Here is a 24,089-nt window from a genome sequence, read left to right on the forward strand (position 1 = left end):
GCGGAGGGAGACGCCATTGCAGAGTTGTTTGTGAACCAACGCGAGGAGCGGGGCAGCTGCGGTAGGAAGAGTGCCGAGGCTCTTGTGGGAGGGGGCGACCGGGAGTCCTTGATCATCGGGGCGAGAAGACCATGTCCACTCCAGCCAGGCGGAGGCTAATGAGGGATTTCAAGAGGTAAATGCTGCCTATATGTCTCCGGATCGCTCTTTCCAGGGCTAGAACCCTTTTCTTTATAAGTGCTTGAGCTGGGATTGACACCCTCCCCCCTTTTTTTTTCTTGGGGAAGGGAATATCTTTCTTGGGGTCCCTTGCTGGAACCTAACTACTCTTTGCCCTTCCAGGCGGCGACGAGTATGGGCCTTTGGTAGAGAAAAGAAGCGAAGAGGAAATCTGGATTTCTTCTGCTCAAAAACTGGGAGGCAAAGTATTGCCCTCCTTTGTAAGAAACTATTTCCACTCTCCTGGGCTTTAGTCGTCCCGCGGTAGGGAAGCAAACAATGAGGATGCTAAAATTTAAGAAGGATTATTTGAGAAACGAGATTTAAACGATCAGATTATTTGATGTGTGTGGGTTTTTGGTTTTTGGTTTTAATCCTCCCAACAAAAGAACCTCCCATTAGACTGTGAAAGCTTCGGGTCTAATGCATATTTTGTAAATAAAGTGAGCCGGATTAAAATGGACTGAGTTGACCACGTAGTAACAGCTTGACTGGGACGCCTATGTAGTTGAGAGCGAAAGCAAGTGCCAGGTTTCTTTTAACTATTCCTTGGAAATGGTGGCCAGAAGCTTTGCTTTAAAAAGCTGCTGATTTCTCTCCTCGTTTCTGCCAAGTACTGAACTACCTGGGGAAACGAAAGCATGTTTCTTTCTCTTTCTAAAGAGAAGAAGATTAGAAGCCTTTCATGAAAGCCGCAAACTTGATAAAAAAAAAAGCCAACACGTTTGTCGATTACTTACTGGTTTCTGGTTGATGGGCCATAATTTGTGTGAAATACAGTCTTCATTGTGGCTTCAAATGTTTATTTGGTATGCTTTCTGTCCACTGATTACAAAGCATTTTACCAATACTGTGTAATTGATTCAAAAAATAATAACAAGCATTGCTGAATCTCAGGTGTGGAAACCCTGGAGTCGAAAGTAGGATCCTCTTCTTTAGTCAGTGTGTTGAATCTTTTAATCCCTTAAGTATTCGTTAAGGTATATCTGGAATTTACTTCACTTTGTCCTTTAATACATATACAGAGCGAATTGTGCACAGTTTTTATTTCAGGCATGTAAAATCTGGGAAAGGCTGGCTAATGAATTCTATAATTGAGAGGGAAAAATGGGAAATGTGGATGGAAGAAAAATAGTCTATGAACCTGTGATTTGCTATTTTCTCTGAATTTTTCTGAAAATACTTTTTTGATTAAATACTTGTGAAAAAGCCAGTTCTGCTGAAGCAAATACAATAAACATTCCAAGTACTGTAGAGTAACTCTCACACAAGGAAGCTATTTAATTTTCTTTATGGAAGGGGGAGCTTGTACTTCCGTGTTTGCTTAGGTTGCTTCCTTCTATCTTCTTTGCCTCTTAGGTTTTAGTGACATCTGGAGGCATCTGAGCTTGTTATTGCTAGTTGGCAGAAATATGACCATTCCCTTTTCTCAAGCAAGCTGTTAAGAACACTGTCCAAAATGTCTTTCCTGGCATAGCCAATAAAGTTCACCAATAAAGCCTAAATTCCTAATTAAACAACTGCTCATAAACTGAACATTTGGATAATGTGTATATCACTATATTAATATTACAGCTGCTCCCATGCAATGTTAACTAGAAAATCGGCACAGCTATAGGATGTCCAACATTCATTTAGACTGAAATTAGTATAGGTGGAATGGCAAGAGAAAAAAAGTTATTTTTATAAGTGTAGATGTTTCAGAATGGATGCTATAGTTGATAATCTGCACATATTTGCATATATGTAGAGCAGTTCAACCCTGGTATTTGGTTAGGATTTAAATTGCACTTCAGGCATTAGAGGACTGCTTGGATTTAGCACTGAATGCAAAATATGCTTCATTTGTGGTATCTAGCAAAGATTTAAAAATCCATACTAAATATTAAATGAGAAGCAGGTATCTCAAAATGGAATTCATTTATTCTACTGTTCCTTCTAGATAGCTAGGTTGGTATAGTGGCCCTGGAGGTGATTTCTTGTCAGAAAGCTTCTGTACTAGGCTCAGAAGACTTATTAATGGGAGAAAGTTTATGAATTTAAACGAGGTAGTAAATAGCATTTATGTATTCTGTGACCTTCAGCTGACAGTTTTCACATATCAAATCCCCATTTAGAATTCAAAATCTAAAAGCTTTTCACAGCATGGTGTTAATGAAACTTTAATAACCAAAATTATCTCTGAAATGCACGTGGCAATTAATAATTTGGTGTGATATTAGTGTGCAAACTTGCTATCATAGAGCAGAGGGTCAAATTCTTTTGCTATCCAGCCAAGGCTTTGGGTAGCCTGTGTTGTTGACATTAATGCATTGAACTGAGCATGCCTGAAAATCAGAGCTGTATAAAGTTCAGAGTAGTTTTAAAGGGCAAAGAAGTATAGATTAGCAGGATCATGTTGTTAATTTCCTCTTATGCTCATTATCACTGTATTGCAAATATTTTCTTTCCAAGAAACAGCAGTATATGACTATAGCTTTGTTTTAGATACAGCTCTTTTAATCTGTATAAAAGGATGTGAACTCTACTCTTAAATGTAAATAAATGAGAATAATGCTATATAAATGCCACAATGCTACAGTAAAGACATTTGCATATTACAGTAACTGAGTGGTTTGAAAGGATAAGGAAAGTTTCATGCAGTAAAATTATAGAGCAGACATGTCAAATTCGTGACATCATGTGACATCGCGCAACGTATCGGAGCTTTTTCTCCATTGCTGATAATGGGGTGGGCGCGGTTTCCTGGTGATGCATCCGGCCCAGAGGCCGGCAGTTTGACACCCCTGTTATAGAGGAAACATTTGCCACATAATAGAACTTAGTACTTTTTAACTTTCCTCTAACGGATGGCCTGTTGATAATTCAGTTTGAGTGATTGAATGATGTAAAAAATTAAGATGCTTCATGGTTAGGATAGACAAAATATATGGGTATTTTGGAGAGATGGAATACCTCGTAGAGATGATTGAGTGGAATGGGACAGCGCATCAGAATCAGGCTTTTTCACCAACCAAAATAAACTGGTATTGTTTGTTTACTATTTGGATTCAAACAAAGGACTTAAAGGTTTCCAATCTGTACTAATTAATTGGTGCTTCAGATAGATAAAATTAATATCCCCTCTTTGGAGAGATACAATCAATACCTAATACATGGAGGTAACTATATGGAAAAGTACAGATAGTCCTCACTTCATTCAGTTCGTTCAGTGGCCATTTGAAAATATGACAGTGCTGAACAAAGGGGCTTACAACCTGTACCCAAAGTTAAGGCTGTTGCAGCATTCCTGCACTCCTGTGATGAAAATTTGGGCACTTGGCAGTCCACCCATCCTTACAACTGACTGCAGGGACTCTGCAACTCCCCATCTGCCTTTCTCTTGCCCCTATCTCAGCTGCCCACCTGGCCCATCAGCATCTGCAAAGCTGCTGCAGCCTTGGACACCTGGACCTGCTCCCCATTCCATCATGTCCAGGAAGCCTCAACCAGTGACAGGACCAGCAGTGCATGGAAATTGCTTCAGTTAGCTTTAGTTTTTCTGCAGCTGTTCACAGGCATATGCAATTGATGTGAAGTGTGGCCTTCCTATAAAAACCACTCGGATCATTCTGCAAGCAGGTGCCATTCTCACGATCATTCAGAAACCTAGAAAGAGCTCCTCCAAATCATATGATTTTTTTTAAAGAAAAAAATCGCCAAATGCTCACTAGAATAAAGGAAGGCTGTACCCCATATTGGCTGGACACACCAGTGAGCAGCTGCAGAAAAATGCAAAGGTAAGTGGGAGCAGTTGCAACTGGTTGAGGCCTCCCAAGTCTGTAATGTGTGGGGAGAAGGGCTGGACCTTAGGCAGTTTTCTGTGCACTGCTGAGCCCTGTAGCTGCACCAGGCCTTCTAGGGCCGCCCCCACTGCTGTGCTCCACTTAAATGATTTGCATGATCATTTAACAACCACAAGTGAGACAGCCAGGATTGTTGTGTTTGAGTGAAATGGTCACATGATGTCTTGCTTAATGGCCGCTGTACTCAACAACTGAAGATTCCAGCCTAAATTGTGGTTTAAAGAACTACCTGTAATATCAATTATCTCCGAGAACTGGATTCATCCTTTTCTATAAAATTCTGTTCATGGTAGGAACATTCTGACCAATATCTTTTAAATTGGAGAGAATGCTTTTATATTTTATATTTTTCTTAAGCAGGTCAGTAATTTTTTCGAGTTAAGTAGTAAAGTATTTGAACAATATGATTCTGAATACTTTCAGGCTGCATAATTAATGTTTGCACACTGTCAGGTTTTATATTTTTGCTTATTATATTTTGTTTATTGGAAGATTACAAGAAGATCCACCTGTTGGGGTCAGTGGTGCGCCATCTGAAAACAATATAATGCAATGGAATGCAGTAATTTTTGGGTAAGTAAAAAAGTCAATATATATTAGGTAATTCTCTGTGAAGATGATATAAATGCTAGATAATAAGACTATACAACATGTATTGATAAAAGTATTTCCATAGTTTTCAAAATAAAATGTTCTTAATAATTGTAAGTATAAACGTGGCATCATAGCAAGGCTACTCCTGTCTCATAATGTTGAACATTTGTAAGCAAATCCCATTTGGTGTTTCTTTTGCCTCAAATAATAAATGCAAGTAGGACTCTGGAAAATAGATGACCTGAGGTACTAGAAAATTATATTTATCTGCAATTATATATTCTAAATATTTATAGAATACCTAATTGCAGCAGATTAGTTATAAATGTGAGTTTTATTTTTGTCATTTATAGTAATCTTGTTTCTCTTTTCAGGCCTGAAGGTACTCCCTTTGAAGATGGTAGGTTTCTTTAAACTTTTTTTTTGAGTTTTAGTTTCATTAGCCTATATAGTATTTCCTGCATCTGATACCTGAAGCAGATCCTGAAAAATAATATGTAAGAAACAGTAACCGATAGCTTGTCTATATAGCATGCAATCATTTGCTTCTCAGTGACAAAAAGAATTGTTCAGAAAACATCTGTTGGCAAATAATATCAGTAATTGGAAATTAAATATACCAATCTATTTGGCACATGCAACAAAAAAAGCTAAAATATATTTTTACAAAAAATAAACACTTCTACAGGAAACATTTGTACATTTAAGAACCCCAATATGGATTCCCCCCTCCCCTCTTATTATCTATTTTTGTCATCTGGATGTCAGCCAGCAAGAGATCTCTGGAACTAGGCAGGATAAATAAGCTGGTAAATAAATGAGTAAAACTCAAAATCTGCAGTAAGTTAGATTTAAAAAAAAAACACTGCTCAAGTATGTGGTTCACATGGGATTATTTATAATTAATTGCATTAGCTCTCAGACTTGATAATTCTAAAAATGAATTCACCCACATCGAAATCTTAAAAACAACCATTGCTTCCCTATAGTCAGAAAAAAAAACACTCTTCACCATGATCAAATTCCTATATACTACTAGAGCCACTCTTTGGTTCTCACCTGTGAGAGGCACTCTTTAAGACCTTACTAAATCTGAGGTCATTGATTCAACTGGATTTTGAGAAAAATGACTGCAAGACAGTAACATATCAAAACATTAGACCAAGCTTTTGTGTCCTAAATGTTTAGTGTCTTCAGTAAGCAGTGGGGTTGAAAGGCCACTTTATCTTTCATGCAGTATTCCTTTGTCAATAATACCCTGGGTTTTATCAGTAATACATTGTCCAACCACAGTAAAATATGAGGCTATTATGGCAATGACAGACATACAGTATACTGTAGCCAACCACTTCTCAGGTTTAATTGTTATGTCTTGAAGACATGTTTTTAAGGTTGCGCAATACTTTAGATTTTGTTCTGAAAAGTTGCCACTGCTTCATTAACGCAGATGCATCTGTTTCCAGGATCAATCCTGCTTTAAAGACTCACCAACAGATGCTATACTCGCATTCTGCAATTCTTTTCAATTGAAGCCAAAGTGTTGTACAGCCTTTACAGCTTTAATACAGTTAGAAATATGCTTGTATATAATTCAAAATTTGTTAAAGGATATGTATATATGTGAGAGTCTTATAATTGATGAGGATGTATTTTTAAGTAACAAATATAGGCTATAAAGTTTCAGTTTAATGATTGGAACTGTTTTATGTTAATATTCTATATTTATACTAGAATATGGGAATGGATGCATTATAAGTCTGATAGATCCACAAAAGTTTTTGGATCAGATTTATTTGGCATTGGCTTCTGTTGTATTTGAAAGGAGCAGAATAATATTGTGAATCTTCCCTTCCTGGAAACTATTCTTATTCAGCTCCCTGAAAAAGGCAAATGGCTATTCACAAGCCAACTTTGCCTGAGATTTCTATATGCAGCTGTTATTTTTTTAATTTTATTTTTTTAAAGTGGGGGAGTTCAACACTCTCATGGATGACATGCTTCCTTTTCTGCCATAGCATATAGATCCTATTACCTTTTTATAGCAACAGTATTGAATATAATAACGCCTTCTAAAACTGTCCACACATTTATCAGTTTTCTTTGAAGGATTATTTTTGGATTACAAATAAAACTCCAAAAGTGGAATTTCAAATTGTTGTGAAATAAACTTTCATTGATTAAATTAATATATTCCTGAGCCTTAAAACAACAGTAATGAAATAGTCCTTTGGAACTTGGTGGTATTTACTTCTGTGGATATACCGGGGCTTGCATTCCAGAAACCCTTAGTCCAGACATGTCAAACTCGCAACATTGTGCAACGTATTGGGACAGTTTTGCCATTGCTGGCAATGGGGTGGGCGTGGCTTCTGGGTGATGCGTCCAGCCCGTGGGGCAGGAGTTTGACACCCCTGCCTTAGTCAATACATTTTACAATCCCCTTGTCTCGAAAGAATGAGTCCCTATTACGTTTTATGCTGTGGAAGAATTTTGCATTACAAATATTTTTATTCCTTCTGTATAAAAGTTGAAGATTTATTTCTGTGCATCTATACAATATGTATTAAGCTCTTTTCCCTGCCAATAAATTTCTGTTGAAAAGAATACCATGTAAGTGGCTTCTGGTGAGGATTCATGGTGAACTAGATTGTTCATGAAGGAGCAGGGATGGCATTGTGGTGGAGATTTACAGCCAGATGGTGAACTCTAGCCAGCAAAATCCAGAAAAATGAGAGATTATGAGATCGCCCACTTGCACTGCAGGAGCTTAGATTTTTATGGTCAATTCATAGGTTGAGCAGCTGAAAGTTAAGGGATTTCAACTAAGCTCACAGCTCTAATGTAGCCTATATGGACATAAGGTTTACCAAACTTCATTTCTTAATCATTTTTGGAAATTGCTTCTTAACTATTAGAAAATTTAGACTGACAAGTTTATTTTATAAAACCAGGTGTGTTTCCTTCAATTCTTAGCAAAAATAATAATAATACAAATTTAAGGACTAAAAAAACCCCTTTTTTGCAATAAGCAGCAAAAGAGGGATTAGAAATGATGATTTGGAAAAGTTACAAATAGACTAACGATCCCACTTCTATAGGTTTGAAATAAAGATTTTGAAATTATAGGAATTGTTCCTACAGGAAAATGCTGTTGTTTTGAATTATTAAAAAAATCAACTTTGTTAGAAATAAAAGGGAGGAATATAAACTTGATTTATTTGATCAAAGTTAAAATAGATATTCTGTTAACTCTGGTAACCTTTAATGGACTTTTGCTGACTAGGACTGCATAATTTTAAGGATTCATTTTAAAGAGTTATGGGAAAAAGAGATCATTTGTTGCATTTTGAGAAAAGGCAATAAATTACCAAAATTGTTCATACTTGTTGGGATGAGGGGGAAATCTATTTTCTTTTTCTTTACTATATTCTTTTTTTCTGCATTTTCTAGCTTTCTTTTGTTTACCTTTTTTAGTTTTTATCTTTTAATTGTAATGCTTAATAAAATTATTATTTTTTTAAAAAAGGAAAGTATTGTATGTGTAATGGAATGCATGGATCATCTTGGGGAACAAGGGGGGGGCTAGGTGTGCTACCCAAAAAACAATCAGACAGTTGAGACAGGAGCCCCCTCCCCAGTGACTTAACAATCAGAGAAAGAAACTTAGGAAGGATCAGCCCTAATTGATTAGGCTGCTTAAATGTGGTGACAGGAAGCTTGTATGCTGAGACTTAACAAGATTCTGTTAATGTAACCTTACAATAAAAGTAGAATTTTTTCATCTAGTTGAATTACCTGTCTCCTTACCAGAGAGGGCTATGAAATTCAGGTGTAGGTTGTTTGTATCTCTTTATTTTCTGTGTTTGCGTGTATGAGAAGGAGGGAGAGAAGCACAGAAAATCTTGAATTTTCTAATGCAAAGCAGTTTTTTTTGGTACAGGAAATGCATAATATGTAAAGAAGCCATAACATTTAGTTTAGCAGAGGAATTAATAACTATTACAAATGGAGTATTTACATTTTTTTCTTCTGAACTGGCTAGTCATATATTATCTTGAATTCTACTTTTGTGTTTGGTTTCTTCAGTTGTAGTGATATTCTAGTGATCTACAGCATTTCCCTCACAATAGTTGATAGTTGAATTTTTAATCCGTTTTAGGTCCTGTCCATAGTCTTTTATATGGGTTGCTAGAGGAAGTTGATGTTACTTCTATTTGCATTTTAGTGTTTTACTCACATTTGAAATAAAAATAAATGCTTTATCGAACTCTTGTTTTTGCAATGGTACATCCTGTTTTTGAAAAAAAAATGAAAAAATATATTTTCAATTGGTTTACTGTGACCATACTGTTTCAAAATATTTAAATAAGATGACATAGGAATGCATTATATAAAGCTATTATTATTTCACTTTTTAAAAGAAATTACATATATATTTATTTCCTAATCCCTACCACACTTCCTTATCGCTTACCTTTTTCACACAGGAACCTTTAAACTAATAATAGAATTTTCAGAAGAATACCCAAATAAACCACCAACAGTTAGGTTTTTATCAAAGATGTTTCATCCCAATGGTAAGTATGCAATAATAAAAATCTTCTGTGTAATCATATATTCAGCAATGTTCTATTTCTGTATGTTGAAGATAGGCTTATGACAATTGGTTAGCCCAGAAATTCGTCGCAATCTGCCAGTGATAATACAATACAATATTAAATGTTTAGATCAAAAGAATAATCACAAAATTAAGAAATTAAGATGGTCAATTCTTATTTTCTTAAAGTCATTGTAGGGAGTTAACTAGAAGCAGTAATTCAGTCATTTGTCAAAATACCAAGGGACTGCATATAATCAGACTTATTTATATTTTCCTTTATTGCCTTAGCTAAGCCTTTTTTAAAGGTACTTTGCAATGTATTAATTCAAACAATGATGGAAGAATATATTACTATTATTCTTATTACTATATACTGCAGTGAAATTTAATATGAGTTGTAATATAAAAATGTTTTAAAATAGGCAGATAAGAAGATGCAGAAAGAAACTATTAACCTTCAGATTGTTTAAAAGAGTATGTTTCCACTGGGAGAGAAATTAAAAGCTCCTGTTTGTATGGAACCATAAAGGAATTATACGATAGGTGTGTCAGATATTTTTCTGTTGTAAGGAGATGCATTAGACTACAGTAATCGCCATCTCCCATTCCGTTACCATAAATAAAAATAAACCTTAATCTACAATAAACCACAACTTACCTTTGTTTTAATTTTAGAAATCTCTGGGTCCTGAATCTCATATATTAAACTACTAATCATTGCAAAAGTCCAAAATTTGGAAAATAACCTTTTTTTTTTTTTTTTTTTTTTTTTATTGAAAAGTTTTAAAAATACAGTTTTCCTTTAAAAAACCCCCTTCCCCCTCCCTACCTCCCCTCCCTACCTCCCCCCTTCCCCCCCCTCCCCCCCTCCCTCCTCCCCCCCCACCTCCCCCTAACCCCCCTCCCCCCCCCGGACTTCCCAGAGCTAAATACAAGGTATATATATATAAAAAGGCAATCATAAACAACCATATACTAACAACTATAAATTCTAAAATCCATCACTCTCTAACTTATATAGGATCAAACAAAACTTAGCATTATTAAATATATATAGAAGACAAAATAAAAAAAGAAAAAAGAAAACGAAAGAAGACTTATTCAAATGCTAGATAAAACTTCTTGACCCTATACTTATTCTGGATAAACTCAATCCATTTTCTCCATTCCATAATATAATGTTCTTGCGAGTAATCTTTCAAATAGGCCGAAATCTTCGCCATCTCTGCCAAGTCGGAAACCTTTAAAATCCACTCTTGTATAGTCGGCAGTTCCTCTTTCTTCCAATATTGACCTATCAAAAGTCTTGCTGCCGTAACTAAATTCAGCATCAACTTAGAGTCCACAACTGTAGCGTCAACAATTATTCCCAACAAAAAAAATTGCGGACAAAACTTTATCCTCCGTTTAAAAATCTTCTGCATATTCCACCAGACTTTTATCCAAAAAGCCTTGACCTTTTTACATGTCCACCATATGTGAAAATATGTTGCCTCTTCATCACCACACCTCCAACATTTAGGCTGATAATTCGGATACATACTTGCAAGCTTTTTAGGATCTAGATGCCATCTATAAAACATTTTGTAAAAGTTCTCTCTTAAACTTTGAGCTTGAGTGAATTTTACATTCCTCACCCAGATCTTTTCCCACGTGTCCATTGTAATAACTTCCTGAATGTTTTGGGCCCATTTTATCATACAATCCTTAACAAGCTCTGTTTCTGAATCGATCTCTATCAATGCAAGATATATCCGTTTAATATGTGCTGGTCCTTGATTTCTAATTTGCTTTATCAAATTTTCATCAGTCGTTGCAAATCCATTTTTTTGGTCTTCTTTCCACCTGGCCTGTAACTGAATATATTGAAACCAAGTCTGAACAACCTTCTCTTCTCGCAAGAAACTATATGATTTCAAGCACCAAATATTCCTTTCCAAACTTAAAATTTCCTTGTAAGTAGTCTCATCATGTTTGAAACCAGCATGTATATTTTCTATTGCGTGTTTTGGGATTGCCCACAATGGTATCTTGCTGCTTAACTTATGTCTATACTTCTTCCAAACTCTCAGCAATGCCTGTCTTAAAATATGCATCCTAAACACAGTATCTACCTTCTTATCATACAACAAATATGCATGCCAGCCAAACAACAGATCATGGCCCTCAAGATTTAATAACCTCGATTGTGTCAAATTAATCCAATCACTTATTCCTACTAGTGCAGCAGCTTCATAATATAATTTAAAATTAGGCATTTTAAGGCCACCTCTCTCACGAGTATCCTGCATAATCTTAAGTTTAACTCGTGGCTTTTTCCCTGCCCACACAAATTTATTGATACCACGCTGCCATTCCTCCAAGTTAGAATCTTTCTTAAGAATCGGTATCATTTGAAATAAGAATAAAAATTTGGGCAGGACATTCATTTTCACTGCTGCGATCCGTCCCAACAAAGACAATTGCAATTTTTCCCAACTCTCCAGTTCTTTTTGAATTTTCCCCCATAACTTTTCATAATTATTTTTATATAGCTTTGTATTAGAGGGCGACAAAATCACCCCCAAATATTTAACCCTTTTAACAATCTCAAATCCAGTTAATCCTTCTAAGAGAGCCTTCTGCGAAACTGTCATATTTCTAGCCAAAATTTTAGTTTTCTGTATATTTACTTTAAATCCAGAAACCTTCCCATATTGTGTTATTATCTCCATCAGGTCCACAACAGAGTTCTCTGGCTGGGTCACTGTAACAACCAGATCATCTGCAAATGCTCTCAATCTGTAATCCTGATCTCCAACTTGTATCCCCTTAATTTTTTCCGAATTCCGAATCTTAACCAATAGTAATAGTATAATAGTAACCTTTATATGGGTCCATTAGTTTATAAAATATGGGTTTTCTTCCTTTGTGAGTAATAAATACTATAATTAAATAAGTTATGGTATCTAAATAAATATAATGACTTTTTTATATGAGTTGTACTTAAAGTCTCTTCTGAGAAATATGTTATACATTTTCAGATGCTTATTTTTTGGCAATAAATCTTATGAACCTCTGCAGAGTTTTCTGAACTGTTCAATTAAATTTGTATTAAAATATTAAGCCTTGGAAGGAATATATTATTGACCTACCTTAATAAAATATCAAAATAATTTAAACTTTCTGCATGGTGTTGAAATACTTAGCTCCTTTGGAAACAGTTAAATCGGAGAATAACTAACTGAGATTGCATTCTTCATTTTTTCCCATCAAAATCAGTAGCCATTATTGCTTTATGATTTTTTTCCTGACTAGCAAAAAGAAACCTAGGAAACCTATTTTGGATGTAACACTAAAATTATGGAGGGATATTCTTTTCCCAATTACAGAGGAATCAGACAGTGTGCATCATGTTTTTTTAGATGATCCTTGAATGCAAATTAACAATCTGAAACCAATTACATAATTCTAACATCTTCTGTTTTAGTATATGCGGATGGAAGCATATGTTTAGATATCCTCCAAAATCGTTGGAGTCCAACATACGATGTCTCATCTATTTTAACTTCAATTCAGGTAATTTAAATAATAATGAATACTTTCTTCAAACTTGATATAGAAGTGCTAGCTTGCTGTTTAATCTTCAGGTGTAGGCTATATTGAATTGTTTGATTAAGCTAGTTAGTGTATGACTACATTTGTCAAAAAAGATTGTTGTGTTGAACTTAACACTACATGAAGTATTTGTAACATCACTCTAGCTATAATTTCTGTCCAGTGTTGCATTGTTTCTGTTTATTTTGTCATTATCCTTTTAATGCTGATTACTATTTTTCATGTTTTTTTGCTTCCTCTGCCTTCAGTCACTGCTTGATGAACCCAATCCTAATAGTCCTGCCAACAGTCAGGCTGCACAGCTTTATCAGGAGAACAAACGTGAATATGAAAAACGAGTTTCAGCTATTGTTGAACAAAGTTGGAATGATTCATAAGAAAGGACTTTCATTAACAGACACCCCATAATCATCATGTACAATTTAACTTGCGATAGGAAATGCTACCAGAACTCAAGTGCCACGTTTGACTTGCATACAGATGCATTCACAAATGCTCTTCAGTTTCAAAACTTTAAAAGCTTGTGTACTTTGATTAATGTACTTTTTATTGCATGTTATGACCTAAGTTATTGCTACATAAATTTGTAATATATCCTGTTTGTATTTTTTTCAAAGTGTATAATGTTGGTGTGAAGTTTTCATGACAGAATATACATATTTTGTAAATCTGTACTTTTTTCAAAATATTGAATGCCTTATTTTTGAATTCTTTAGATTTTTAAATTGGACAAATCACTTAAGAGAGTTTTATATATATAATATTTCATGTAAAGCTGAAATACATAACCTCAGTGCAAGACATTTTGGTCACTATTCTATTTTTGACACAGATTTTAAAGTTGATTAATTTTTATATGCTTTTTTTTAGAAGCATTCTGCACAGCCATTTTTCACCAGTCCTGTATGGCAAACTAACATAAGAGACCTTACAGGTCTTACATCGGACTTGTAAATTGCACCCGGGTTGCTCTCCGAAGTGAACATTTTTGTAAAAACTTGCCCAGTGCCATTAAATAAAGTGCAAATAGCTCTGAACATGAAGAAACAAATTACTGCTCACTAGGGACTTAACACTAAAGTGCCAGAGCAGTGTATATATAGTAGCAATGAATTGTGGACATTATAGCCCCAAAACTTTTACCTTCCTGGGTTTTCGAATAATTTGTACCCATGCCTTGGCTATGCAAGTCTTCTGTGCTGAGTTTTTGTTCTGTTACTATTCTTCTACCCTTACGTGGTAATTCTACACTTGATGTTAGCCAAAAGGCTGAGAAGCTGTCCTTGGTAATTCTGTGAACGTGATCACTGAAGAAAATCTATTTGAATTGCAGTGCTCTTGAAGGCTTTTTGAATATGGCTTCTTGACAAATCAGTTTTTCCCATTTTAAAGCTACAGTAGTCTCCCTTTAAATAACCATTTTGCAGTTGAACTGCAAAGAATACCCAACAGTTACCTCAAACCCAGACTCAAAAACATTAATCCCTTGACCACAGGAAAATTGCCCACTCCTGTTTTAAACATAGACAAGACTTGAGGTGCAAGTCTATTCCTGTTGGATCATTGCAGCTATTTGTTCAAAGAGCTAATTCATTTTCCTTAACTGCTGTGCACATGTGATTCTTTGTTGTGGTTAAGCTCATATTACATTTATATAAATAGTAGTCATGTACTGATATCAGACTACATGTTACTATAACAACCTTATTAACAGGCATAGTAGGTCATTTAAGGCTCAGGTTTGGTAAATGAAAGAGAAATAGCAACTGAATATGCTTACTGAATGAATTGCAAAAATCCAAATCCAGTCCGAACAGTGGAGTCTGTCATGTCTTTATTGAACATACTGAATCAACTTTTCCCCTCTTGAAAAAGCCTCAAGAAAATAAGCTCTCGTAAGAGGCTAAGTCCTGTCAGAAATTCCAGTCACAGGTATGAGTTTGAGGAGCCCTCTGTTATAACAAACGCAACTGTGATTATTGTTAACATTGGAGTTTGCTCATCATAGCACAGGTTTATGAAAATAAATCATGCCTCAGTCAGGTGTTGCTGCAGACTCAGAAAAAGTGCTGGTGCTCCTGAACCTGGGCTAGGCCACAAAACCATAACCAAAGATTTGGGCCTCCAATTAAAATCTACAGTTAGATATGATGTACAACTGGAGAAAATGTAATAGCATTGCTACCTCTTCCTAGTAATTATCCAACAAATCATTCAGGAGAATACAGAACTCCTGGAGGTCATAAATCTATGATAAAAGCAAAGGATCTGCAGGCCATGTTTGATGTCAGTTTTCATGAGTCCACATTAAAAAAAAACACTGATCTACAACAGTTTGTGGGGGGAGTAACAAGGAAATTGCTGTTCTCCAAAAATCAAAATGAAAATTTGCCCAAAACTACTTGCACAACTTAGTGTACCAATTGAACAAGATTTTGAGGTTAGACAAGATGAAAGTGGAACTTTGGATTATTAATGAGTAACATTTGTAAAAAAAAAACATTTTAATAGGTTTCCCACATCAATCAGATTAATAAGAATTATGTAAACAAAATCCAGTGACAGAATGGTCTGCCTTCTCATAAAGATTGTCTTCCTCCTTATTTTACACTTATTTTACACTGAAGGAAGAAAGCCAGAATATAAACTGCTTCTAAATTATTTTATATTTGAAAACAAACGTATTGGTCAAAGTTCTGTATTATCACTGCATTGTTATTCCTAATAAATCTTATTAACCCATGCCCAGAGAGAATTGCTCTTTCCCCAGTCTGGCTTGTTACTAGAGATATCTGATAATACTGAAATAGAACAGAGAAGCATATCATGATTTGGAGCTGATTTTCAGCCTCAGGTGTCTGGCAATTGTTGAGGGAGTAGTGGAGTCTGGATTGTACCAGTGGATTCTACTGGAAAATGTCTGGGAGCTGAAACTTTAATGTGAGTTATATAGTATGACAATGCAGTTAAAACACACAGAAATAAAACAAGCCAATTGAATTGTTAATTTTGAAATGGCTGACTCAAAGCTCTTACCTTAATCTAACTGAAATGATGTAGCATCACCTGAAGCAACCAGTTCATGTAAAGACAGTCTAAAAATATCAATGAAAGCAGTTCCTTAATAGAAGTAGCTTTTCTGTTAATAAACACAACATACTGAATGCATGATTGATCAACAGGTATAGAAAACATTCAGTTGAAGTTATTACTGCTAAATGTTTTCCAGCAAGATCAGTGAATGTTAGTTCAGAGTGTTCAGTAAAGACATGACATAGTACACTGAACTGTTTAACTAGAACTTTTTTTCTGTATTAATAGGATTTATGTGAAGCTCAGATCAGATTGTAGATCACAGAACTGCAGTATTATGAATAGCATTAAATGATTCCAAGTTATCTCAGAACAGAGAACCAGCAATATGCCTAGCCAATCTTTCATCAGAATTACGTAAAGGAAAGAGTAAGCTAAACAGAAAAATAGGCATGGACTTCCCTTCATTGTAATAAACTGGGTTAGTGAGTTGAAAGCAAGTGATGAAGGGAAAAAACAAGCTGTATTCATTTTAGAGGAATACCTCTATGCAAAAATGCTATTCTCAAATGGAGAAGGTTCATGTTTAAATAGACAACATAACAGCTAATTACTGAAAAATCTAGATGGGCTGGCTTTTTTCTGTATACATGCCCTAGAAATATTTCAGGTTTGCAGCTGTATAATGAAGGAAAGGGAGATTCAGTGTCTCCAGATCCACCAGATGGAAATCCAGTTTCTATTACAGATATCGAAAGAACTCAAAGGCAGTTAGAATGTACTTTTGTAACAATGATAAAATAACACAGAAGTTGCGTTTGTGTAATCTGATGACTCTGCAGTGGTTAAATATGTCGACATTCTCTAATAGGTATTGTAATGTACAATATAATTACCTATTCCTAAATGTAAGATGTTGAAAATTTTAGGCCTCTAATGATAGCAGGCCCAATACCACCATACTGCATTCCTGGAAAAAGGTTTTGTCTGTCCCACCCTTTCTAAATATACACCATGCAGTGGATTGCAATTGTGCACTAACATCACTTCTAGTGATGCCAATGAACTGCCATCATTCTCATTTGTCTTCAACAGAAGTAGTGCTCACCCAGACCACTCTAGGTCAGGTTCATCAAACATACTGGCAGTTCTTTCAAACCAGAAAAAAGGGCACTCATTTCAAAGACCTTGAGCTTAGATGGCTAGATAAGGAGAAAAAGTAAATTCATGAAATATCTATCAGCTGTCAGCTGTCATGGTTAAAGGAAATACCACTTGCTAGCAGCCAAGAAGGGGAGGGGAGCATATATGCCTGCTTGTAGGCTTCCCAGAAGTATCTGGCTGACCTACTGAAAACAAATTTCTGGACTAATCAACCTTGGGTTTAATCCAACAAAGCTTTTACGTTCCTATGAAATCACATGCAATTCAGTCGCATCTCCAACTCCAGCAAAATGTTGATTAATAAGCAGAGCAGGCCTACCATAGGAACAATTTTGTGGTTGGAACCTCTAAGGAGTCCAGAGGTCTACACCAAGGGAGAAAAACTTGCTTCCCTTTCCTAGGTCTTTTTAAACACGTTTAGCTGTTTTCCTTGCTATAGTTGCAATAGAAAGAATACTTAAGATTGGGGTGGGCAACTTTCAGGGGGCTTTATGAATCCGTCTTCCCTTTTTTCAACCCTTAAGCCAAGTCTGACCATATCGTAGTTGCTAAAAATTGTTGCATAGTTCCCAGCCGTTTTGTAGCATAAGGCTTACTATTAAGTGTAAAATAGATTTTAAAAAGAAAATCCCCAATCTTTTTCCAAAGGCCAAGGGAAAAATATTGGTCATTTTTGCATCATCATCCCTACCAACTGCAGCTTTCAGATACTAAAAACATGTAATGTTCAACTTCCAGGTGTCAAAACAGTAGGGATAGAGTAATCCCTCACATAAATAATATTGTTGTATATATAGATATGCCAGAGCCCCAAAATCAGGATAAATGCTGCAGAAAATTTCTGCAGAAAAGGAGAATGTGCATCCAAAACTGAATTTCTCCCACCCCACAATGGTAGAGATGTTTGAGTGGGAAACTTTCTAAGTTATTTTCGTGTTAGTTATACTAAATAATTACCGTATCTCCAGGAAGAACAAGGCAAGACCCGAAATATGAAAAAAGAAGCTGATCATTAGTTGCAACATTAGACTCCTTTTGCCTTGTATGCCAGTACTTTTCTTAAATTCAGATTAGGGCAGTACTTTATATTCACTGAATCAATTTAAGGTAAAATGTACTGCCCTTTTACAAAATCAAGTCAGCTTAATACTACTACTGGTTCTTGGAATGTTCTAATACTCAACAAGAGATATCTTTGAAGTCCAAGAGTTCAGAATACAGTTATATATAATTCAAAACTCATGGAGAATTCAAGAAACTTTCTTATGGTTAAAGCCTTAATACTGAAAAGGGTTATGTAAGAGGTAGTGTCTTTAAGTATAGCTGAACTCTGATTAATGTCACAGAGAAGACCATGTCATTTTCTGTTACCATTTTAGTTTTTAGTTTTTGTAACCTTCAATCCAGAAATTTTGGGCAGTACACAACATAGTAAAATATAGAATAAACAACCAAAAGATTGTAATTACAATTACAAAAAAGCCACCAGAAATATTCAATCCTTATTGGTTGAATAATATTTAATGGTTTATGAAATATGAAGGACGGGGACACTAAAAACTCTGAAGACAAGGAGTTCCAAAGTAGAAGCCACAACTACCATCCAGTCCAAAGGCAGATAATTTTTTGCAAATGGTGCCCAATATGAAAATGGTTTGCCATTTCCTTCTTCCAGTTTGGTTTTTTGGTCTATAGAGCTGACGAATTTCAATGTGTCACCTATCTAAGAACTAACCAGGTCCAAGCCTACTTATTGCTAAGCACATTGATTTGTGCTTTAAATTGTAAGCCGCCCTGAGTCTTCGGAGAAAGGCGGGATATAAATGGGATTAAAAAAAAAATTCCAAGCCCAAAGAAGAACAGCGAGGCACTGCCTGTACAAGGCATACAGTATGTAGTAAAAAATAGGCAACACAATGTTTTGTTTTTTAAAAAAACATTTATTTCCTACATCCAGCAATTTTTCATGACTGTACATTTGTTTTTATTATTCCCATCTATTTTTTGTGGGATTTTGTTACTTCTGTATTCATACCATATAACTGGTACCTTAGGAAGTGTCACCATATCCGATTTAAACCTGCTTTCTGAAAGGTTGGTGGTTTTTTTTTGGGGGGGGGAGAGTATCTAATGATAAATAAACATAAGTACTTGTCTTCTTTTCTTCACTCTTAATCTGATTTTATATATATATATATGCATATATATATATAAATCAAAATCTGTACATAATCTCTAAGCATCCAGTATAAAAACAGTCTAATCTAAAATGCATCTCAGAAGTGATGTTTGAAGTATCCAGATCAGTTTTCAATATAAACAGATTGTGTAGTAGAGCAAAAGCCTGACGTTTCTTCTCTCCTAGGCACTAGTATTGATTCTAAAAAAAATGCACAGTAGAAGCCCATTAAGTATATTGCAGTCACAGATATCTGAAGTTCAATCATTTGTAATGTTTAGTTTATTCAAGTATTATATAAAGAGCCTTAGTTATTAGAAATCCTACACAAAACCTAAGTTTTAAAAGCATTATTACACCAAACCACCGAAGACTTTACTTAAGCACTAATCACAAATTTAATTATTTGCTAAATAATTAAACAAATAACTGCAGATTAAGTATTGATTCATATAAACATTTAAACGCATGGCAGCCAGGGAAAACTTAATGCTGCATTCCACAAGCTATAATTAGTATACCTTTGTTGGGCCAGTTATGAATACATAGTGGCATGGTGAAGACTACTGTATGTATTAACAGAAGCATCATGTTTACCCAGCCATTTGAAAGGTGTGCAATAATAAATTTAAAATCTTGGCATAGCTTAAAAACCTGAATTACACATCACTTACTAGCTTTTCACTTTGGCTGTTTTTTGCTGAAATTATTATGGCTCATGAACGAGCCCTTAACAGACATTCAATGTAAAAGTGCCCTTACTATAAAAGTAATATTGATGTTGTAATACAAATGACAAGGCCGTGTATTAGGAATACCCATATTATATAATTTTTGATATTTTTAACCAATCATAAAAGAACAATCTATTAGAACAGATTTAGAAAGTTACACTAACTAGGCTTAAAGACAGAAGGAGCTATTACAGATTGTAGAAGCCCAATCCATTATAGAGAATACTGCTTTTCTCTAAAGTTGAGCATATACAGTAAGCTTTCTACTGAAGCAATAAAAGTTTAATTTATATGCCAGCAGATTTAAGAAAATATAAGATAAAGAATTATATCTAGTGTTGCTTGTTTAGCAGAAAATTTATATTTTTATACAAGTCATTACATCCAATTTTTCTCAACCTGCTCTGAGATATATTCCCTAATGCTATAAAAGGTCACCCAAAGAAGAGTTGTTTTTCAAGGAATATAGGACGCTGCACTAGAGAGGAATATTAGGGGTGGGGGGATGGGGGAAGAGTTGTTCTGACGCATACATTTAAGCAGTTTCAGCTTTCCAGAAAATAGAATCCATGGGTTATGTAATCAAATATGATTATACATGTAAAATTGCCGCAAGAAAGGTTTTCCTAAAGGAGGCCAAAATCTTGAATAATCTTCACCTTTTGAGTAATTCATCCCGAGTTGTGAAATGTGGCACATCTTCAACTTCAATTCCGTTTGCCATTTCTATCACCTTCTCCAATAGATCTTTGTTATAGCTGTATGAAGAAACCAAAAGTTTACAAGGTATCTAATACTCTTCTATTGTTCCCACAATTCACATTTGCTATCAACAAAGTTCAATCCTTTCAATTTTATAAACAGCATCCATAAAGTTAAGAAAAATTGGGATGCTTTAGGCCAGCTTAATTATAAAAGTTAGGAACAAAATTAAGCAAAATACAGGCTAAGTACAATATTGAAGTTACCTTGATTTTAGGTACCAAGTTTCCAAACATATTTAATAAAAATTCTGTGCTTTGTTTCTAAGAACAAGGCATAAATGAAATTTGGAAAGCAACCCTATAGCAAATATCAAAAGCTCATAAACGTTCAGATTACTGTTTCTAAAACAGATTTTAAACACCTGTTTCTTTAAAAAAGTAGAAGATAAAAAACCCAGCAAGGTGAACTTCTATCAAAATTTTCATCACCTGCCTCTAGTTCCTCTGAACAAACTGACCTGTGAATAGGAGAAAAAGAAGTGGTAAAATGCCATCATTGTCACCTTTTAAAATAGTCTTAATGTTTTAATAGCATACTATTGCTCTTAATGACCTTACGTAAGTTAACCCAAGACACTTGCTGGCCGAAGAATGAGAACAAAATACTTAAAATAAGTGGGTTGCCTATCTTGAAATAGTATTTTCCCATTTTTGTACAACAGCATGATGATTCCTTTATGGTGACATAGGGTGGCTCAGTGGGTTAGGACGCTGAGCTTGTCGATCAGAAGGTCGGCAGTTTGGCGGGTCGAATCCCGAGTGCCGCGTAACAGAGTGAGCGCCTGTTACTCGTCCCAGCTTCTGCCAACCTAGCAGTTCGAAAGCACGTAAAAATGCAAGTAGAAAAATAGGGACCCCTACGGTGGGAAGGTAACAGCGTTCCGTGCGCCTTTGGCGTCTAGCCAGGCCGGCCACATGACCACGGAGACGTCCTCGGACAAGCGCTGGCTCTTCGGCTTTGAAACGGAGATGAGCACCGGCCCCTAGAGTTGGAAACGACTAGCACGCATGTGTGGGGGAACCTTTACCCTTACCTTATAGTCCATTATTCCAATATGCTGGGAAATACAGTTTACAGGGAACAATCCCTTATCAGACAGTTAATCATCATTGAATGACAGGAAGTACGCACAATTTTTAGACAGCATATCAACTTTTGTCTGCATTCAGAGCAAACAACTTCAAGAAATCCTGTCATGCTACTCTCTTATTTCAACATCTACATACATAATTGTCCTTTTCCCCCTCTAGATTCTAGAAAGAAAACCAGGATTGTGGTGTGGCTGTATTTTATGTAAGTATAGGCTTATTTCTCTTTAACTGCGAGAGGTGAAGCAGCTCTCAAACCTGCAAATATAAAGGAGGCGGCTTCTCTTACTATGACGTAATCTGTAAAAAAAATGGGCGGTAAGAAAATACCGGGCAATCCCGGCGCATGCGTCAAATGAAAAAAACGGCTGGCCGCCTACTCCCTGCCCACTCCTTCCCCCAGTCTAACGTTTCCCTGGTGCATTGGACGGCAATTTCTATCTTTCCCGGCTGGGCGCGAGCCGGCCGGGCTCTGCGGCCCAAACCATCTGGAGGCCTTGCGAGCGAAGAGACAAGGAGGCGGTACCTGCATCCCAGGAAGAGATGATTGGCCCAAACCATCGAGAGGGAGAGCAGCTGGTCCAGACGCATCGGAGTGGCCGCCTCCCCGCCCTCCAGAGGGGCGTTGCGCAGGATGAAGGCGCGCCGCGCCTGCCAGTGTTTTTCGTTCTCCGAGTAGGAACGGAACTGTTCAGGGAATTCGGGCTCGGCCACGACCTCGCTGTCCCCTCTTACCATCCTTCCCTCCTTTAGCCTGCCCACCAGGAATCGGAACTGACGCCTTAAACGGGGCAGCCGTTCGGCGAGAAAGCAAAAGGCCACCTTTGCCGCTCTAGCCGTGAATCTCCACTGCTCTTACTCCGGTCCTGGAGCCTTAATTCCAAGGGTCTGGCGTACTTGGCTGCGCAACTAATCCGCATGCGCAGAGATGCCCCGTCTCTGTGAGTCATCTCTGTGTCCCTGGTCGCAGACTGGCATTTATGGAGTGGCGGGTTCCGCGGAGGATGTTGGGCGACTGCAATTAGGGCTACTAAAACCCAGACGACCACTAGATGGCAGCAAAGAATCCCGGGGGGGGGGGGTTGTACCTGTGTGTTGCTACCGTCTGGAATGTTGCAGTCCAGGCCTGGCAGACTTTGTCCAGAAAAGTACCCTCTGTGAAACTACCTTATTTATTCATAATGTTAATACATCTTAGTTACTTCCAGCTGCTCAGACTAGAGTGCTCCCATTGTTGCACATAGTACCACCTAGGTGCCCTGTTTTCTGCTCTTGTCTTTCAACCAAAAATAATTGTCCCTGGCTTGACAGAGGCCATTTTACAACTAATAATTATCCTGCTTCCAACACATTACGTGAAGACCTCGCTTTCTGGAGAAAGCTGTAATGCTGGGAAAGGTGGAGGTGGAAGGAAAGAGAAGAAAAAAAAACAATCGGCAACAAAATGGACAGACTGGGTTACAGTGGTGATGGGGTGGGTGGTGCTGTTGGGAGACTAAAAGACCAGGTTAGGGACAGATCATAATGGAGAATATGTGGTTGCTAAAAATTGACAATGATTTCATGGCACACAATCAGCTATAGCTGTTATACTGAATTAGGTGCCAATTTACTTCTGGATCTGATTCAATTTGCTGGTTATGACATTTAAAGCCTACATGGTATGGGGTAGGTTACCTACTGAACTGTTTTCAAACCATTTACCTCAGCTCTCCCCATCAGGGGTGGACTCCCATCAAAGAATTCCAGTTACCAAAGTGCAGGAAGAGAACCTTTTCAGCTGTTGCCCCCTCCCCTTGGAACATTTTGCCCCCAGAAATGAGATAGGCCCCCACTCTCCTGGCCTTTCAGAAATATCTAAATACCTGGTTCTCTGTTGAAGTTTCCACTCATCCAGGTCAATGTTGTCCCCGAAATGCTTTTAAAAAGGCAACTGGATTTTCTTGAAAAACCAAAGTCCAGTTGCCTTTGATTTTAAAGCAGCTTTGGGACAACCTGGCTCTGCTATCTTGCTTGGGGCTCAGAGAGGCATACACAGATTGGGACTTGTTAGCACCCAAAAGTCCCTCCCCCTGCCTTTTAATTAATTTTTAGAATTGAATTTTAACTCTTTGCCTCTTTTTAAATTTTACATATTTATTTTTTAAAATATTTTTGTATGCTGTACAGAGTCCTAGGGAGAGGGGTGGTTTCTAAATTTGATAAATATAATACTGTACTATAGCATCACCCAGCCATTGCTTGGATGATGCACCTGTCCTTACTACTTTT

At 36.5% G+C, this 24,089-nt stretch overlaps 2 protein-coding genes across 3 annotated transcripts; one reads left to right on the forward strand and one right to left on the reverse strand.

Annotated features, from left to right (window-relative positions):
• On the forward strand, positions 1 to 13,656 carry UBE2B (ubiquitin conjugating enzyme E2 B). The gene is made up of 6 exons (XM_081318028.1): positions 1 to 175; positions 4,557 to 4,637; positions 5,033 to 5,058; positions 9,146 to 9,235; positions 12,728 to 12,816; positions 13,104 to 13,656. The coding sequence occupies exons 1-6, from the start codon at positions 132 to 134 to the stop codon at positions 13,230 to 13,232; spliced, it is 459 nt and encodes a 152-aa protein (XP_081174154.1). The 5' UTR covers positions 1 to 131; the 3' UTR covers positions 13,233 to 13,656.
• Positions 13,657 to 18,955: 5,299 nt separating this feature from the next.
• On the reverse strand, positions 18,956 to 22,675 carry CDKN2AIPNL (CDKN2A interacting protein N-terminal like). 2 transcript variants are annotated; one of them, XR_014024944.1, is made up of 4 exons: positions 22,345 to 22,675; positions 21,159 to 21,187; positions 20,625 to 20,723; positions 18,956 to 19,432 (listed from the first exon to the last, which is right to left on the reverse strand). XR_014024944.1 is itself a non-coding variant. In XM_081316322.1 (3 exons), exons 1-3 carry the CDS (start codon positions 22,554 to 22,556, stop codon positions 19,414 to 19,416), a joined length of 330 nt encoding a protein of 109 aa, XP_081172448.1. In that variant the 5' UTR covers positions 22,557 to 22,622; the 3' UTR covers positions 18,957 to 19,413. The 2 variants fall into 2 exon arrangements, 1 of the variants encoding a protein (XP_081172448.1); XM_081316322.1 differs by lacking the exon at positions 21,159 to 21,187 and having other exon boundaries at positions 18,957 to 19,432; positions 22,345 to 22,622.
• Between the last annotated feature and the right edge of the window lie 1,414 nt (positions 22,676 to 24,089).

The sequence above is a fragment of the Vipera berus genome, assembly GCF_964194415.1.
Source record: "Vipera berus genome assembly, chromosome: 2".
Classification (NCBI taxonomy): Eukaryota; Metazoa; Chordata; class Lepidosauria; order Squamata; family Viperidae; genus Vipera; species Vipera berus.

What these genes read in the sequence shown, in the direction of transcription:
- CDKN2AIPNL (XM_081316322.1), bottom strand. Translation starts at nt 22,556, where the DNA reads ATGGTAAGAGGGGACAGCGAGGTCGTGGCCGAGCCCGAATTCCCTGAA. An exon ending in CATCTCTTCCTGGGATGCAG is followed by an intron (nt 20,724 to 22,344) that starts GTACCGCCTCCT and finishes TTCTTCATACAG; the next exon opens with CTATAACAAAGATCTATTGG.
- UBE2B (XM_081318028.1), top strand. Translation starts at nt 132, where the DNA reads ATGTCCACTCCAGCCAGGCGGAGGCTAATGAGGGATTTCAAGAG. An exon ending in CTAATGAGGGATTTCAAGAG is followed by an intron (nt 176 to 4,556) that starts GTAAATGCTGCC and finishes GTTTATTGGAAG; the next exon opens with ATTACAAGAAGATCCACCTG. An exon ending in AGGTACTCCCTTTGAAGATG is followed by an intron (nt 5,059 to 9,145) that starts GTAGGTTTCTTT and finishes TTTTTCACACAG; the next exon opens with GAACCTTTAAACTAATAATA.